The following is a 20,067-nucleotide window of genomic DNA, read 5'->3' on the forward strand; positions in this document are numbered from 1 at the left end:
TCTTTACTTTTAGAGTGGTAAATAAGTGGAATAAGCTGCCAGAGTCTGTTGTGGGTGCTATGACAGTGAGCGAGTTCAAGGCCAGGTATGATAGATACTGTGAGAATGTTGAACAGCTGCGTGAACATGATGTTTAGGGCCTCCCTCGATGAGTCTAAGGACTCCTGGAGTAGCCCGTGGTAATAATAATAATAATATTAATAATAATAATAATAATTGGAATCAGAGAGTTTCATGCCGAATATAATAAACTATAAAGTATCGGCGATCACTAGCATGTGCTAATGCAAGTGACCCTAGTACGTAGTACAATACCGGACAACTCGCAGCAAAGGTGGTGAAGTTCTGATCGCTATTCTTAGGTATTTTCCATAATGTAAAAACACATTTCCTAGGAAATGTATGCTGTTATTACATTATGGAGGGAGGTCACTACCCAGACCGGTTTCAGCCTTTTTTGAGGCTTCATCAGTGAGTAGCTAGACCAATTAATACCAAAGTGTGTAGCGAAAAGAATTTATATACTCTGCTATACGAGTTTCCAAACAGGTGCAACCATTAAGTTACTTAAATCGCTATACACTTTGGTATTAATTGGTCTAGCTACTCACTGATGAAGCCTCAAAAAAGGCTGAAACAGGTCTGGGTAGTAACCTCCTTCCATAATGTAATAACAGCATACATTTCCTAGGAAATGTGTTTTTACATTATGAAAAATACCTAAGAATAGCGATCAGAACTTCACCACCTTTGCTGCGAGTTGTCCGGTATTGTACTATGTACTAGGGTCACTTGCATTAGCTCATGCTAGTGATCGCCGATACTTTATAGTTTACTATATTCGGCATGAAACTCTCTGATTCCAATCTTTGAGTTTCTTATTCGGTTTTAAAACAATGTGGGATTTAATATCCCCTTAATTTAAATAATGTTTATATCGCCAAAATGAAGCTTATTAGCTCTTTATATTTAAGTAATTTAGGATCATTTCTTTAAAATAAAGGATATGTTTTTGCAGTAACATCCTCTGTCATGCTAAAAATTGATATTATGGCAGGTATGGAAAAAAAACAATAAAATGCTAATCATTTAGCAATCAAATGACATTAGATTCAAAGCAATCATCCTTTTGTATGCCACTTTACTAAAACAGTATTACAATAGCTGGGAAAACAAATCTTTTAAATAATTCTTCTTCTTCCTAACATGGATTTAATCCGGGTGGCCTGTTCCAGTCTTATGCCATCTCTTTCTTGGTCTTCTGATTCTTCTTTTCCACTTATTTTATATTTGTATTATATTTTCAGTAGTGTGCTGTTGTCCATTCGATTTAAATGTTCCATCCATTTTTGTTTATACTGTCTTATGTAGTAATTAATTGGTTTTATATTGAGGGATTGTAAAATTCCTTCATTTGTTTTATGGTCCCACTTGGTATATCCAGCTGTTTTTCTGAGAAATTTAATTTCTGCTGTTTTGAATTCGTTTTTCATCTTTCCTTTTTTTGGTCCATGTTTTGCTTCCATATAGTATAGTTGGTTTTGACAAGACATTATATAGTCAGATTCTAGTGTGTTTTTGTACTAGGGATAGCTTAAATATATTATTTATTATGCCATTTACTTTGACAAAGTTTGATATTTTAGTGTGTATGTCTTTTTCTTCTTCTTATGATAAATCACATCGAATATTTCTAATAGTTCTAATATTTTATTATCTATCACTGTTTTACTTCTTATTGGGTTTTCTTCTTTGAATGCCATTATTTTTGTTTTTTCTTTAGATATTGTCATATTATATTGTTTTGAGGTATTATTTAATAATTTTAATGATCTTTGTAAATCATATTGTGATGTAGCGAATAATATTTGATCATCTTCAAATAGTAGTGTATCGATCTTCATTTGTGGGGTTATTTGTATACCAAAGATTGTTATAATTTTATTTATATATATATATTGAAAAGCAGATATGAGAGAGTACATCCTTGTACTCCTCTTGATATATTTTTCCATTCTGACATGTGTTCTAATTTAACTGCTATTTTATTTCCTGTATATATTTCTTGAATGGATTGTAAAAGTTGGTTTGGTATATTTAAATAGGTTAATGATTTTTATTTACTTATTTTGTCAAAGGCTTTTTTGTAATAAATAAAGACCATGTGTGTTTCTTTTTGAAATTCTCTTCACTTTTCTATTAATAATTTTAGAGTTCAAATTGGATCTATTCAGGATCAGCCTTTTCCGAAACCTTTTGTTCTTCTAGTAGTTTGTTCTCTATAATACTGTTTAGCTTCTCTTTTAATATTCCTGCATATATTTTATATCCGGTATTTAGCAGACTAATTCCCCTATAGTTATTGCAATCATCTTTATTTGCTTTTTTATAGATTGGGATAACCAGTACTTTTTTTCAGAGAGTTAGGAGTTTTTCCAGACATCCAAACCATATTAAAAAATTTCAGAAATCTTTCATTAAATTTTTCACCTGCATTTTTGTATGGTTCTATATTTATATTGTTTTCTCCTGGTGTTTTCCTATTTTTCATCTTCTTTATTGTATTTTTCAGTTTTAACATTGTGATATTTTTTGTAAGGTCATTCTTTGTTTATAAAATTTTATTTCATTGTTCTCATCTGTCCAGAGATTTTGGTAATAGGTCACCCATTTTTCTAAATCTATTGTTTGATTTTTTATCTTTTCATTCATTTCTGTATTCGTGTATTTTATTACTTTATAGGTTTTGGGTTGTGGCTTTAAAATATCATTTTCTAGTTCTGTTAGGAAATTGTTCCATCTCTCTATGTTTTTTCCTTACTTCTTGTTTTGCAATTGTACTGTTTCTTTTATACTCTATTTCTGTTTCTATTGATTTGGAGTTTACCATTTCTGGTAACTGTTCTTTTTGTTTTTATTATATTATATTTTCTATTTCTTTTTTGCGGTGTCGTAGGCCTCTTTTTCTAATCCATTTGCACTTATTCCTGAACTTTTTGTTGCTGCTTTTGTGAGAATTTCTTACAAAAATTCTTTTGTAAGAAATTGCGATAGTGTAGTCATTTACTAATTTGCATCCTCTGGCAGATCAAGTATATTTGTGTATTTTCTTAAACACCAAATTCATTATTCTCATATTATTATAAATGACAAAATCTCGCAGTCTGTGAACATTTTGATTACATGTATCTTCGCCAAATTTACATAGGTTAATTTGGCAAAGATAAAGATGAAAATTTATTTTGTATTTTTTGTTTCCTCTTCTGAAATTTAAATCTCCTGCTAGTAGTAATTAGTGAGTTTTGTTTGTTTTATCTATGACATTCTGTAATTCTTTATAAAATATATTACTGTCTTCTTTTCCCTCTTCTGGTGCATATGCACCAATTATTGTAATGTGGCCTCTTAATGTCCTGAGTCTAATTTCTATTAGTCTTTCTTTCAAATAGTTATAATATACAATATTGTTTTGTTTAGAGATTTATGTACTGTAATCCTTATACCTGCTTTTGCTCTTTCTTCTTATTTTACCCCACTGTAGATTTGTATATAGTTGTTTGTTTCTTTTATACCTTTTTGTTTTTTCCTTATTTCTGTTACTATACATTCTTTATGTTAGCTTGGTTTAGTTTTATATCAAGTATATCAAGTTCCGCTTCTTTGTATGCAGTGCTTCTCACATTCCATCTTGCGATCTTCATTATGTGTTCCTTTGTCCAATTTTGTTTACCTTTTCCTGATTTGTCTTTTCTCCTGATAATCCGTCTGGCTTATCAGGAGAAAAGTATTATCTTATCTGTCTTTTCTTTGGATGAGACTTGAAAGTATATTGAATTTCCCCAAGACTACTAGCTCGTTGTTGGGTAAATTCAGTGGTAGAGCTGCTACTTAACGCCTCTGGACAGGCAGATTTTTAAAATAATTCTTAAATCTTTTTTAATTTTAAATAATTATTTTAACTAAATAATAAGCTCTTAAATAATTATGAATTACTGGCCTGTTTGGCCAAGTGGTTAGCATATCTACTCACCAACTCGCTAAATGCATGTTCAAATCCCATCATGGGCATGTATGTTTGTGAATGTGTTTAGGTGAAAGGTGAATTTCATCACCCACTGTGAGATCACTACCCCACTTATTGGAGGTCTGAAATCATTTAAAAAAGTTCCCAGTTTTGGTCTCTAGAGCAGAATTTTCTGGACTATGTGAAAAGTAAATTTTAAAAAATACAAAAATATATATAAAATTAATTTTAAAAAAAGTAAAATCTGCAGCATGAATGTACTTTAGGTTTACAAAAACCTTTCATGGATGAGAGTCACATAAAAAATGCAGTACAAATTTGATTCTTCCACTTACTATACATGATCCTACTTAATTACTCATAGGAAAACAAATGAATTAGCAGCAATATGCTTGGTTAGTCTGATGATACAAAAAAAAAAAAGGCATGTTTATTGGAGACCTGAAGTGGCTTGAAAAAAAAAAGCTCCATGTTTTGTCTTCAGAGCACTGTTAGTGGATAATCCCTTAACCTGTCCACTGTACTTATGAATGGTAGGTTTACAACCATTTTTGTGTTGGATTCACATAAAAATATGCATCACTTCTAGGCTATAGGTGCTACACTTAAAAGCATTTTACCATCTCCAGCATTCTTTTCTAGGAATTTTGTGTCAGTAAAATCTGCTGTTCATGGCAAGGTGAATACCATAAGTCAAATCTTACTGCCTGTTGTCTTTGCAAGAACATGAAATGAATTAATCCTCTTAGTTTTTGATGTTTCAGGGAGATGTGGCAAGGTTGTTTGCTCACATACCATTGTGAACAGGAATCAGGATCTATCATGATATTTGGAAATTACTCATTGCCTTTAGTACAGCACATGCACCATTACTGTGCTAATATGTATCACTGTTACTATTCATGATTGATATTATACATCTTAATATAACTTCCTGTGTGTTTATGTTAAATGCATCATGCAATATAATCTGCTCTCAGCTCTGCTCTGAATTGTTATATCTATAAAAACATAACTGCTTTCAGTGAGTCTTAGTGGATTTTTACCGTTGTGTTTTTTCGTTATTATGCATTTTTATCCTGATGATTTCTCAAAAAAAATTTCAGTGCTATCATATTCTGGGAGAGCACTCCATAAAACATAACCCATCATCTACACAATATGGTGAATAGAAACATCTACTGCTCACTAATAATTTTTTGTCAGTTAATTGTGTATTCACAATCACCTGACATAGGCTAGTATGAAAAAACCCCAAGTTTCTGGGAGAAAAGCCCTGCTATGAAATATGGCTTTCATACAAAGTAGGGCTTTGTATAAAAATGGCTAACTGACTGTCATTTGCAAAAGCCCATATTAAGATTCCTCTCATCATGACAAGAATGACATTTAGATCTTTTTCAGTTGAAGGGCACAGTGATCCATGAATCATTTTGAGCAAAACAGGAACATGACCATAGATGTCCACAACACCAGCTGGCTGCCCACTTCTCTTGCTGCTTGATCTATCCAACTGGAAGTTGTACAGATCAAACAGTTAGAGAAGCTAAGACTTTTGTAATCCCATATGATCTCACACAAATTGTCCACATGACCACCAGAATATCAGACAAGCCCATACTCCCCAAACACCTTTGGATCTCTTCCTCACCAGTGACCCAACTATGTATGCTGTGAATGTTGTCTACCCTCTAGGCAGCTTAGACTACAGTGTAGTGCACTTCACTGCACTGTAATCTAAGGGATGATCTTCGCAACTTCTACTTCTCATTCCTTTGGTCAGATTACTGTTTCCAGCCACTTGAGCCAAACCTATTTGGCACACCTGTGGGAGAACCAAGGCTTAGATAGGGGATGGGAATTTAGAGTGGAGCTGGAAATGGATGTTTCCATGCCGATGAGAATTATTTGGTGATTCTTTCTGCACGTCCAAGACTCCATCTACCTATTCAGCCCACACCAAAGCCTCGGAATAGCTGCAAAAAAATTATCACTACATCGAAAACTGACTTTGAGATAGCTAAAAGCAGGAAACTTGCATCCTGCTCAAATGGCAACCATGCTTTCTTGCATAGCTGATCATGGTAAATGTTGACCAACAATTTGAAACATTCAACACTCAATGCTGTGTTTGACCCTTCACCAGAAGAGATCAGAAAAATTTTGCTCAAACTGGATACCAAAAAATCTCCCACCCCTAATGGCATGCTTTCATTTGTTCTAAAGTCTGTGTCTCAGAGTTGACTCCCACTTTATGTTGCCTGTTTACACTTTCTTATTCTATCCTGCAGTCTGGAAACTAGTTCATATACAACTATTCCTAAGAAAAGGCGACAAATCTTTACCTTCAGACTCCATCCAATTTCTCTCATCTCAGTTCTTTCTAAAGTAATGGAAAGAACCATCAAATGGCATAGGCTAGTTGATGGAAAGAACCATCAACAGCCAACCCCTATGCTACCTTGAAGACCCTCATATAATAAATGACCAACAGTATAGATTCTGTTACTGTCGATCAACACTACTAACCTATATCACCCATTTCTGGATAAACACCGTCATGGAAAGATTTGGAATCTCAAGTGGTTGTTCTTGATTTGTTTGGCACAAAGGTCTATTAAGAAAACTCCCATCATTTGGTCGGCTTCCCAGACTTCTGCAATTGGGTAGCCAGCTTTCTGGTTGGACACTTTACTTCAAGTAATGGTTGTACTATCTGTAGTTGTACTATCTGTAGAACTAATGTTGGGGTCCCACAAGGCTGTTCTCTCACCTGCTCTCTTTCTTCTATATAAATGATCTACTCTGGCTGACTGCCAATCCACTACATAGTTTTACTGATGACAGCACATTGCACTATTCCATTTCATTTTAAAAAATTTGCAAAGCATAAATCACCACCACCTTTAGAACTTTGACCTCTACTACCTTAATTTTGATCTTCAAAACATTCATCAATGGGGTTTGGATAACATTATCAACTTTAATGCCAGCAAAACACAGCTCTGCATTATTTCCCATAAAAAAGAACCCTCTTCTTCCAGTCTTACCCTTGACAATACTTAAATCTCTATTCAACATGAGATTCACCTTCTCGGAATAACTTTAACCCCAAATCTCGCTTGGCATAAATGTATCATAAATATTTCCTCTTCTGCATCCAAAAAATTATACTAAAGCATACTATAGCTTGACCAGCCTCTTGTTGGATGGGTTCTCCATAAAAATTAAAAAAAGGTGGAAAAAAAGTTTACATGAGAACTTGTGCATTCTTGAATGCACAAGTTTCTTTCTGGGTATCTCAAGAACATTTACATTCTGCTTTTTTAGACCTAGTTAAAACTGTATGAAAATTAATACTATTATATGAACTTACCTGAAGAATTATTTTTTTTAAACATAGGTCCTTTCTCTTATGTAGCTCTCTCTCTGAATCAAAACAATAAAGACTCTTGATTATCTTTGAACCAAAGTCAGTTTTATTGTGGCATACTTCCTAAATTAATTTCATTATCTTTATTTAAGGATAGTGTTGAAAGTGATAATCCTTGATTTCAGTTGTCACATAAATGTCAGATCAAAATATTTGCATTTACTTAACTACAGGTACTTTTCATTTACTGCATCAAATGTAAAATGCTTTTCTGAATAAATACCTCATTGTTATGTGAAACTGCACTCTGATAATGATTATATCTTGTGTTGTAGTAAATATTCAAATACAAGAAACAGAAACTTACTTGACATAAACATCTCTATATGCAAAATAAAACTGAAACAGAAAATTAAAAATAGACAAATATTTTGGTCTAAATAACTAATTAGTTTTGTCAACAAATAACTAACTTACATGCATTTAAATGGAATAGACTACTCCAAAATTCTAGTGATTCTATTTATTCAAGGCACAAAAGTAGAATAATAATAATGAAAATAACATTTCCCATATGCAGTTACATGCTGCATACAAACTATTATATAACTAGTGTCTCTTATTCATTTTCCTATCTGTGAATTCCAACTTTCTCCTTTATCAATACTATATGATTAACAGAATTCTTAGCTTGGTGTTTACAGAATTCACTGCATATTCTCTTATATGAGGGTGATCTGAAACGTTCTCGGCCTCAACCATAGATAGCAACACTATCAGCATGAATTTTTTTCTTTAAGTTGGTACATCTGTCATAAGCATCTATGTGAAATTGCAAGTCATTCTATCAAGTAGTTTGTTTCATACAGCTGTCTGAAGCAAACGTATTGTCAGTATAACTTGAAATGAATAAAATTGAGTATCACATGGTTATAAAATTCTTTGTAAAAGAAGGTTTAACGCCAAAAGAAATTTGTTCGAAGTTCATAAAAGTTTATTGGCACTCTTCTGCTTCGTTTTTGACAATTAAGAAATGGACTACCGAGTTTAAACGTCGCTGTACCAGCCTTGAAAATGATCCACATGAAGGACGTCCAAAAAGTATAACAACACCAGAAATCATTGATCAAGTGCACGATATGGTATTGAATAACCAGCGAGTCAAGGTGCTTGAAATTGCTGAGACTATAGGCATTTCAAAAGAACGTGTAGGATATATTTTGCATGAAGAATTGCAAAGGAAAAAGCTTTGCACAAGATGGGTACTGCACTTGCTCACAGCAGATCAAAAATGCACCTTGCATGAAAATCTCTGAACAGTGCTTGGAGTGTTTTAACAAAGAAGCTCCAAAAGAAGACAAAGTCGGTTCCATCAGCAGGAAAGGTCATGACATCGGTGTTTTGGGATGTTAAAGACATTTTGTTTATCAGGACAATGCTCCTGCTCACAAAGGTGTTTTGGCAAAGGGAAAATTAAAGGATCTGCACTATGAATTTTTGGAGCATCCACCCTTCCCCAGATTTGGCTCCCTCTGACTTCTATCTCTTCCCAAAACTAAAAACTCTTCCTCACTGGTCAGTGTTTTTCTTATAATGGCACTGGAGCATCACTGGAATAAATGTATTAGTCTGAAGGGAGATTATGTTGAAAAATAAAATTAATGTTGAAATTATAAATTCGTTTTTTCATTGTTAGGCCAAGAACTTTTCAGACCACGTATAGGCAATCTGACAGATCGCTGTCCTCAAGAAAAGCAGTAGTATTATATAATGAAGAGATAGTATGGGAAATGGATCTAGTGGGTCACTTACTGGACACTCTACATGCATTAAAAAAAAAATAAATAAAATGCTACCCTTAAGAAATAGTCCATGGAAAGGCTTTCTGTGTACTCGAACTCCATGTACTATACAGAACTTTTTCAAATCTTAAGTTTGGCTGTAAGTAACTGCTGAAGATATGGGAAACTGTCATATCTTTTGATAGTAAAAGCAAAAAATCAACTACTTTAGACAGCATCTAGCGATCACACTCAGAACAGCACTATAATGTTGATGTTCTATACTCACGTAGAACATCAACATAATTTTGCTTTGTCTAATCACACTTGATTTTTGTACCCTGAAGATTTGTCAGTAATTGACGACATTCTATCATTCATTTACACTTCATTCATGAATTATTGAGTTATGCCTTGGAGATTGTCATAAAAAGAAGAATCCAAATCTTCAGAAGTATATACACCACCTATGTTTACAGGTTTTTTTTTTTTTTACCTGCACCCAGCTTCCCATATGATCACATAGTCATTTTTGAATGTTATTTAGCATAATGTGCATTCAAACGAATAATTCAAATTGCAGTTAATTTTCTTTGATATAGTGCCACTGAACAGCAAAAACTTACCTTGCCAACCATCTCTTAACTATCTATACAAAAACAAAAGGGCATTGTGTGTGTTTGTGTGTGTGGGGGGGGGGAGAGAAATACTATTGATTATGTTTTTATGAATAAATGTATTTTATATACACTTACCAAGTAATATTTATATATACTTTTTAATAGTGCTTCAGATATACTGCTTATTCTCATATTTCTCTTTCTTTTTTTTTTTTTTATTTAAAAAAAAAAGGTACTTGGATCTACTCTTATACTCACATGGATACCCAATTCTACATTAAAGAAGAATCCTAGAAGCCTTGAAAATCGTACACCAGGTAGTTCTCCATGCCGTAGTGCTCGCAGCAGTGCTTGTCCTAGTCCAACATTAGGCAGTCGCTCACCCTACCATGTATTATATTCACCATTTGATGACTTTGGAAACATCGGCTGTAGATCTCAACATAGGTAACTGATATTGATATACAGCACATGTAACAGAATTACTACCAATAAAAACATGATGTATTTTATAAACTTATACTGCCGGAATACTGTGTTTTTATTCAGATGCAAAAATTCGCCCAATTTTCTGTCCCACATTGCAATAATTTCTGCTCATCCAATTGTGCAGGCATGCAACTAAGCGTAAAAATTACTCCATTCCTTCATTCATCCATGCATTCACCAATAAGTGCAGTGTTGTTTTTGGCTTACTGACTGAAGTTTGGGATTGGTTGCTGTGCAACTGAAATTCATGCAAGATATTGCTAGAAATGTGTTGACAAAGAAAGGAAGCAATACACGAGCAGTGGATGCTGATGGACTTAAGGTAATATGAGAGGTTTTTCCAGTTGCAAAGCGTAGTCTGTGATCTATATCATATACAGTTCTGTGCACAAAAGATTGATGTTTGTATTTTTGCAAGATTAATTTGATGCATAAGTTAGAAGAAAATGCCATACCTAGCTGGATCACATTAGAATGTTACTGTGGATAGATGACAGTGCATTTCTCACTTTTCTGGGTAGGTTCACCAACTAAATTGTTTAAGGCAGAGAAAGTGTACATAATTTCATGGAACAAAAGCATGACCGTTTCAATGAATGTCTCGAGTCCTTGATGTAGATTTTCTAATTGGGCTATTCTTTTTTGCAGAAGCCACAGTAACTGGGCAACATACTTGAACATCCTTCAGAATTAAGCTGTAGCATGATGGAGTAATATTATGCCAACCCAGAGAAAGCTTTGCTGAATGAGCAGTTTTTGAACTTGAAAATTGTCTCATTACATGTTTTTAGTGTACCTTATGGAAGTAAAGGATTGTTGAAACTGACAGATAAATTGTGCTTGGGATTTCATCATACTGGACATGCCACAAAACATCTGGTGAGAGAACAGATATACTTAAATTTGAGGCTATTAGTGAGTAGCATCTGAAGAACTATAAGTCACTAATATCTGATGAGTTTTTGCATCTGTGAGTGAAAAACTACATGACCCTATCTTGTTTGTTTATAAAATATATCATTTTGTTATTGATAGTGATTCTTTTGGACACATTATTTGTCATAATATTCCTAAGATATTGTAATTTATATTACCATACCTAAACATTTTCATCACTCTCACTTCTACATCCACTGAATTTTGTAAAACTTTCTGTCAGCCTAATCTAGACGAAAATGACTTGTATTTATTTCGATATCTAGCATATGTCATATGTAACACATTTTTTTTGGCAATCAATGTACTTTTGGAACCATTCATATCTCAGACAGGGTTCAGCACGTTATATCACGCATGCTCTGATTCATTTTGCATCTTTTTTTTTTTTTATCTGGCTGATGAACTAGACATCAGCAATAAAAAATAAATGGACATACGGTATGAAAACAAACAGGAACATGGAAAACTCATTGAAGACTATAGAGCAAAAAAATTAACTCTTTAGTCTTTATTTTAGGTGAAGATAGCAATTTTCAATATGCAAATAGATAATAGAATTAGGTAAGTTGGTGTCGTGGGAAACCAGTTGAATAATTTTGGTGTTTAAACTGATTTCAACAATCTGTAAGTTGGGTTAGAAATCAGTTGATTTGAAAACTAGAGACCACAGATATGAGTAGTAGTAGTGTTCTAAGGAAAACTATAGTGAATAGATGGTGTATCAATGACAGCATCATATTAAAAATCAAATTATTAGCATTCAAGAATGCTTGAGCAGCAGTACTGCAGTATAACAGAATGTTAACAAATGATGTGTTTGAATTCAGAATGGCAGGATAAACACCCAGACCTAGGTGGTTTGGTTTAATGCAGTTAGTAGTGGCTTAAAAGACTGAAATGTAAGATCCAATAATATAATATAATATATTAATTTGGAAAAAAAATGTAGGTGCATACATACTAAAATTACCGGAGAAAAGTGAAAAAAAAAATTTGAAAACAAGAAAAAAAAAAAATCAGCAAATGCCTTTTTATTCCCGTATACGGGGAGTAGGCGAGGCCATTTAGCCCTATCTAACTTTTGGAGACTGAGTGGGCAGTTCAATCTCCACTGGTACCAATCAGAGATAGATGGCCCAAGACTAATTAAGCGGTACACAGTGAAGAGACACGGCTCAAATGTGCCGCCATCTCATGGTTCCTAACCCTAACACAATATATTTAATGTCTGAAATAATGTGGGTTCTACGGTCGATTTTCTTGAGTTTACAGGACGAAAAACCCGAGTTTCTGCGAGGAAAAACCCGCTTGCCTGTGCCAGAGATCGACTAACTTGGGAAGTGGTCAAAAAAAGGCTTAGAAAAATTTCCTCTAGTCGCTGACTAGACTCGAAGCCAAGTCTTCCTTCATGCGGCCAAGCGCTATGGTGTGCAAACACCACATCCACTGAGCTACACAGTCTTGAATTAAGTCTTAAAGACTAAGTGACAAATTCTACTTTGAATTTGTCACTTAGTCTTTAATTGACACACTTAGGACGACTTTGAATATAGTCTCCAGGAGATTTTGTCATCTACATTGATTGATTGATTTATCCAGAATCATCAAATGTTTTATGGAAAAAAACATCATGAAGATGACAAAATCTTCTGGAGACTATTTTCTGAAATGAAGGAAAGAGCACAAAAATAATCAAAAATGATAAGGATAAAAAATGTAGATAAAGAAATTCTTTATGTCTGGAGTGATTACTTTGAGAAATTATGAAATGAGATGTGCACTTACAGAACAGTGGTAAGGAAATAACTTTAATGGATGTAGTTGAGTACATTTGAGCTAGGGAAAAAAAAGCCATTAGAAATCTGTAATGTAGAAAGGCAGCTGAAGTAGATAATATGAGAATACAGATACTCAAATATAAAAATTGCAGTGGTAATAATTCAGAATGTCAAATAAGTAATATATTTATTTGTTTGTTTATTTGCTGTTATTTGCTAGTTTTATATCTGATATCTTCAGAAAACAGTTTGTCACGGTAAGCAAACAGCACTGATTAGTTAACATTGGGGGCAGTTTAAAATTGCAATGGACAGCTTTTTGGGTAAAGAGGGACTTTAACTAGTATTAATTTGATCTTAAAATGGCCGTTCCTAGATTTTTCATAAATCTGAGAGATTATATAAAAAATTTAATATGACCTGCCTTTCTACCCTTATCAAGAAGAACAACAACATAACAAGATCGAAGTTCCTCTTGCAGCTGCTGCCCCCACAATCCAGTTAGGAAAGGTGGGCCTTGAAGATGAATGAATGAATGGTGAGAATGTGAGTGTAAGAGCGACAATGTTATATAACTGTGTTAATAATGGGAATGGTCTTTATCATGGAAATGTGATGAGGAGAGAACGATTTCGACTTTGTTTTTGTCCAGTCACCCATCAAATGTGTGCAAAGATGTCTGCATGTATAAGGCACTAGAGAAGAATAGAGATCTGAAAATTGTCCTACTGTATAATACATACAGACTGCAGACAAGAGTATACAAAAGAACATGCAGTTAGATAATTATGTCTGTGCACAAATGCTAGGAGAATCAGAAAGAAAGGGGTAGAGTTTGTTGCCTTGGCCAATATGTTGGGACCACAGATTGTAGGCATTAGTGAGACCAGGCTATCAGAATCAGACATACTAACTGGCATCGAGTGTAAAGGGCACAATGTTTTTAGGAAGGATAGGAGAGAAGGAGACTTACTGCTAATGATATCAGATGACTTGAATCCAGTTAGAGTTGAGACCTATGATTGTAGTACTACTACTAACAGTATTTCATGTGGCAGTGAGTTTGAAGCCATCTGGTGTGATGTGGAATCTAACAAGATCAATTACATAGTGCGGTGTTGTTACAGACCTGGTGGATCAGTTGCTTGTGATGAAAAAATGCATCACCAAATAGAAAAGATGAGTGCAAAAAGAGTAATCATAATGAGTGACTTTAATTATCCAAATATTGATTGGGTAGCAGTAGAATCTCATTAGAAGAACGAAAATGCATTTATTGAGCTGTTGCAGGACGACTTTGGTTCCTGCAGGACGACTTTGGTAGTTTAGCATGTAACCTTTTCTGAATGTTCCATTCAGAAAAGGTTACATGCTAAACTACTAAAGATAAAATTATGACTAACTGAGGAGTGTACTGTGTTCAGTGGAATGGGATTGGTTGCTGGACAGGAAGAATATTGATAGTGCATGGGAAGCATTTAAATAATACTTAAATGATGCACTATCATAATGTGTGCAAGAGTTTGAAGAATAAGTAGTGTAGGAGTCAAATGGATGTGTAATCTTATTAAGCAAGAGATTTATGAGAAAGGGATGATGTGGAAGGAATACTGTGTGCATAAGGATGATGTCCTTTATAAAAATTGTATGCAGCAGGCTAAAATAATCACAACTGTTGTACAGAAAACAAAGTCTGAGTATGAAAAGAAACTGGCTCTGCAGGCTAAAGATAACTCACAAGAATTCTACCAATATGCTGCAGATAAAAAAAGAATGAATATTATTATTATTATTATTGTTATTCAGGCCTCCACGGAGTCAAAAGACTCATTGTGGGAGGTCCTTCCTAAGAAACAAAGTCTATCAAGACTCATCGAGGGGAGGCCCCCCCCCCAAGAAACAAAAAGTCTATCATACCACTCAACTCATTGACCATTCTCGCTCTCACCACTCCATCAGGCAATGCATTCCATGGTTCAACCACCCTCCATGCAAAGAAACCACTCCTCACCCTCTTACTCACAGTTTCCTTTCGTAACTTCCAGGGATGGTCTCTTGTCATCACTCCTTCCTGCTGTTCAACCAAGCAAAAGAACTCCCCAGTGTCAACCCTGTAACCACCTCTCAACAGTTTAAAAGTCTCAATCTTATCACCTCTCCATCTTCTATCCACCAGACTCTGCAGTCCACATTCCCTCAGCTGATCCTCATAACTATCATTGTACAATCCTGAAACCATCTTTGTTATCTGCCTTTGTACCCCTTTCCACAGTTAATTTTTTCCCCTGCAAATCCTGGGGACCAATCTGAGAACAATAGTCTAAGTATGGTCTGATCAGGGTCTTATACAATGGAATGATAACTCTTTTATCTCTGCAAGTCAGAGTCTTTCTCATTATTGCAGAAATCCTCTGTGTTACCTTCACTACCTTTGCAATATGTCCCCTAAATTTCAGGTTCTATCAATCATCAATCCCAGATCTCTTGTCTCCCCTACTTCCTGGTATAACTCCTCCCATATAGTATGCAGTGTCCCATCGATGTTTCCCAAACCTCAAGACCTTACATTTTGCTGCATTAAACTGAAACCCCCATTCATTTGCCCATCTATCTAGCTTATTCAAATCCTCTTGCAGGGCTGCCGCATCTGCACTATTACTAATAATCCTTCCCAGCTTTGCATCATCTGAATATCCCCTTGCAGTCCACTGACAATGTCATTGATATAAAGGTTAAACAATATAGGTCCCAGTACTGAGCCCTGTGGGACCCCACTTGTAACCCTCTGCTTCCTTGAAACTGCCCCACCATACACAACTCTCTGATACCTATTGGACAGCCAATCCTGAATTTAGTTGACCAATCTGACATCCAGACCCATGTGCTGCAACTTAAATATCAGCTTATCACGTGGCACCCTGTCAAATGCCTTTGCTAAGTCTTAGAAAATGACAGTATATGCCTTTCCCTCATCTAATGCTCTTGTAACTTTATCATAAAAGGCTCGCATATTGTGAAAACAAGACCGCCCCTTCACAAATCCATGTTGACTTTCAGAGATAACATTACCCTCATTGTCTTAATGCGGTATACGGTCTACTACTTTCTCCAAGATCTTACTAACTACTGGTGACACACAAACTGGTCTATAATTAGACACTTTCAGTTTGCTACCGCACTTATGCAATTGCACTATCTTACCTTCCTTCCATTCCATGGGCACTTTTCCAACAGCCACACTTTCATTGAAAAGCCAGGTCAGAGGCACTGTCTGTTCCCTAACACATTCTCTCAAAACTTGTGGTGAAATACCATCCATTCCCACAGCTTTACTGACATCCAGAGTACTCAGTGTTTGAAACACACTCTCCTTCTGTACCTCTAAACCTTGATCCTGCCCTATTCCTCTGGCATTAAAACTGACTCCTGTAGGATGAAATACTCCAATAAAGTGTTCATTGAACATTTCCACTATGTCTTCTGCATCAGTCATTCTGTTCCCATTTTTATCCCACAATGTCATTCTTCCACAGTCATTTCTCTTGCTACTGGCCACATATCTAAAAAATTCCCTAGGATTTTCTTTGGATCTTAGGGCTAATCTCCTCTCATATTCTAGTTTCGTCTTCCTTACCATACTAGTCACTCTTCTGGCCTGTGTCTTATACTCTTCATGCATCTTCTTGTCACCTGTCTCCTTATATCTCTTCCACAGCCTCTTTTTTGCATGCAATTCCTGTTTAATATTGTTTATCATCCACTTTACTCTAAATTGTGTCCTCTTGTTCACTCGTGGTATATAACTTACCATTGCTGTTAACACATATTCTTCCATAATTTCCGATGCACTAATGATATCCCTGCCTTCCAATTCCTCCCTCCATGAAACCTCCCCAAGTTGATGTCTTAGACTATTATAATCACCTGCCTTATAATTCCACATACGTTCTCGTCTCTTTGAGACTCCTGCATGTCTATTCATTTTCCAAGTCAAAACCATATGATCACTCTCTCCAACTGGTGGGAGAGATGTCATCCCTGTTATTATCAACTCTTCTGATGCTATAACCAAATCCAAAACTCTTGAACCTCTTGTTCCCTCTGTTACATGTTGCCTAAGACATTTGTCCCTCAAGAATTCTAGAAATTCCATTCCTTTATTTCTACATGCATCTTCCTTTCCCCAGTTTATACTACTGTAGTTAAAATCTCCCATAACAATCATTCTTCTTGCACATGCCAAACTCAGCTGTCTAAACATTTCGTGGTCCCCATCCTCTGTACTCTGGGTCTGTAGCAACACCACACTAAATATCCTGTCTTGCCCACCTCTACCTCACACCATATGCTTTCAAAATCATTAGTGTCACTGCCTTCCAAAGGCTCCGCTCTTAGAGGACATAGGTCGTCACTTATCATAAGCAGTATTCCACCACCATGCTTTCCCTTCCTATCCTGCCAAAAAATGCTGTACCCATCGACTTCTATTCCTGTTATTATATCCTCTTCTGTCAACCACGTCTCAGATCCCAATAATTTGTGGCCAGGCTGATGCTATCTGCGCCACCAAATCCTCTCCCTTATTCCAGATACTCCTGGCATTAGTATATAGCATATAAATGCCATTGTTTCTATACCCAGCATTATCCCCTCTAGACTCCACTGGGCTCAGTGTTACCTGATGTCGTCCCCCTTCTCCCAAGTACCCATTCCCACAAGAGGCCACCCCTGCTACCATCCTCCCTGGGACACACTGGCTTTTTCAGAACAACAATCTCTCCAGATGCCTACATCCTTCCTCATTCAAATGTAATTGTCTCTTGCATACAATTCCTCTCTGTCCTCAAATGCACTCCAAGCATCCACATATTCCAGTCCTCTCTTGTCACGCATTCTAGCTATTATGTCATTCAATATTACCGCTCTTCTGCTCAGTTCGTCATTATCGTACTGGCAACACACACACACACACTCTGTTTCCTCTCTACGTCTTCTTTCGTACCACCTCAAGCAAGAATCTCATATCTCTCGCTGCCCTATTTACACTACCACTCAAGTCATTTGTTCCCATCATCACTATCATCTCATCCACTCTTTCACCTCTCTTAACTGCCAAAGCCACCCTTTCTATCGTTCCTCCTGGCAAGCACTCCTCATGCATCCTATCTTGAACACCACAGATCATTGAGTCCCCATACATTATACCTCTTACCATTCCCTCTCTCCTATTGTTTCCATTTTCTCCTTTTCTTTCATTCCCATACCTCTCTCTCATTCCTTCTCTCCTACTGTTTCCATTTTCTCCTCTTCTAGCACTCCCATACCTCTCTCTCATTCCATTGTCTCCTCTTCTAGCACTGCCATACCTCTCTCCCATTCCGTCTCTCCTACTGTTTCCATTCTCTCCTCTTCTAGCATTCTCATACCTCTCTCTCTCTCATTCCCTCTCTCCTACTGTTTCCATTTTCTCCTCTTCTAGCACTCCCATACCTCTCTCTCGTTCCATTCTCTCCTCCTCTAGCACTGCCATACCTCTCTCTCTCATTTCGTCTCCTACCATTTCCATTCTCTTCTCCTCTAGCACTCCCCTGCCTCTCTCATTCCATCTCTCCTACTGTTTCCATTCTCTCCTCTTCTAGCATTCTCATTCCGTCTCTCCTACTGTTTCCGTTCTCTCCTCTTCTAGCACTTCCATACCTCTCTCTCCTGTTTCCATTCTCTCCATTTCCATTTCCATATCCAATTCCATTCTCTCCTCTTTTATCATTCACAAATTTCTCTCCTTTCCTATCATTCCCAAAACTCTCTCTCTCCTCCCTACTCCGATTTGTCTTGCATTTATCTCTTCCATTCTTCTAATATCATCTTTCATACTTATCATACTTCTCACAAGACATTCCACCTCCTCTTTCAGCTCTTCTATCTCCCTCTGCAGGTCAGTCACTCTAAATCGAAATTCACTCTCCCAAACAAAACCATCTAAACTTCCACAGTCACTCACACCTTCTACACTATCATCACTATCAAGTATTATTTTCTTCATTCTCTCTTATCACGCTACTCATCTTCCTGTATTCATTTCCTGTTCCTGGAGCAATAAGGTCGGTTATTGAGATATCTGCTGCATTTATTTCCTCCCACTGCCTGCACTTTAAACACACGCACCCCATCCTCTCTCACAAGCCAGATATCCAATTCCCGAGACGCATACATGCCTCAAATGCTGCATGCCACAAACTCCCTTATTATATTATATCTTATAATAGAGTGCCTAAATGGCGGAGGACTTGGCGACACGCCATTTGTCGACTGCAGCTGAATTCGCCATCATTCGTTACTGCCGAGGGCCTACTAGCATAATCGTTAATTATTCAAAAATTTCAAAAATAAATGCTAAATAAGTATTAGGGAAAGTTTATTTTTCACTTGGTTAGAGTATAATAAATTTAGTTTAATCCTTTATCCAAGTGTGAGCAAACAAAGTTTGCGCCTGAAAGTATCTTCAGGACTGGGGTAAGGTGGTACAACACCAGGGCAACTCGTTGCAAAGGTGGAGCAAGCTACCAACAATCCTGTCTCAGTATCTCCTATAATGCAAATCACATCTCCTTGCAGATATGTCTAATGTTTTGCATTAAGGGAAGGGCCACTACCAGACTAGTTTCGACCTTTATTGAGGTCTCTTCAGTAGGAGCCAGGCCCAAATTGAGATACCAGGCAGAAGCATTAGCAGGTCATCTCCACCAATAGGAGTTGCCAAATGGTGTGCCACCCTTTTTTAATAAATTACTCTGGATTTAGAGAAAGATGTTGAAAGTTTATTTTTCACATTTGTTTTGTATTAAGGGAAGGGCCACTACCCAGACTAGTTTCGACCTTTGTTGAGGTCTCTTCAGTGGGAGCCAGGCCCAAATTGAGATACCAGGCAGAAGCATTAGCAGGTCATCTCCACCTATAGGAGTTGCCAAATGGTGTGCCACCCTTTTTTAATAAATTACTCTGGATTTAGAGAAAGATGTTGAAAGTTTATTTTTCACTTGTTTAGAGTATAATAAATTTAGTT

At 36.1% G+C, this 20,067-nt stretch overlaps 1 protein-coding gene across 1 annotated transcript in view; it reads left to right on the plus strand.

Moving 5' to 3' along the window:
* The window catches only part of TBC1D16 (TBC1 domain family member 16), a 419,175-nt gene that overhangs the window by 43,294 nt on the left and 355,814 nt on the right, over window positions 1-20,067 (plus strand). Inside the window, exons 3-4 of the mRNA XM_090408622.1 lie at window positions 10,031-10,245; window positions 11,079-11,202. Of these exons, the coding sequence (XP_090264748.1) occupies window positions 10,031-10,245; window positions 11,079-11,202 (339 nt within the window). The remainder of the gene's footprint in view (window positions 1-10,030; window positions 10,246-11,078; window positions 11,203-20,067) is intronic.

This window comes from Typopeltis vanoorti, chromosome 18, assembly GCF_054136105.1.
Source record: "Typopeltis vanoorti isolate ZY-2024b chromosome 18, IOZ_Tvanoo_1.0, whole genome shotgun sequence".
NCBI classification, from domain to species: domain Eukaryota; kingdom Metazoa; phylum Arthropoda; class Arachnida; order Uropygi; family Thelyphonidae; genus Typopeltis; species Typopeltis vanoorti.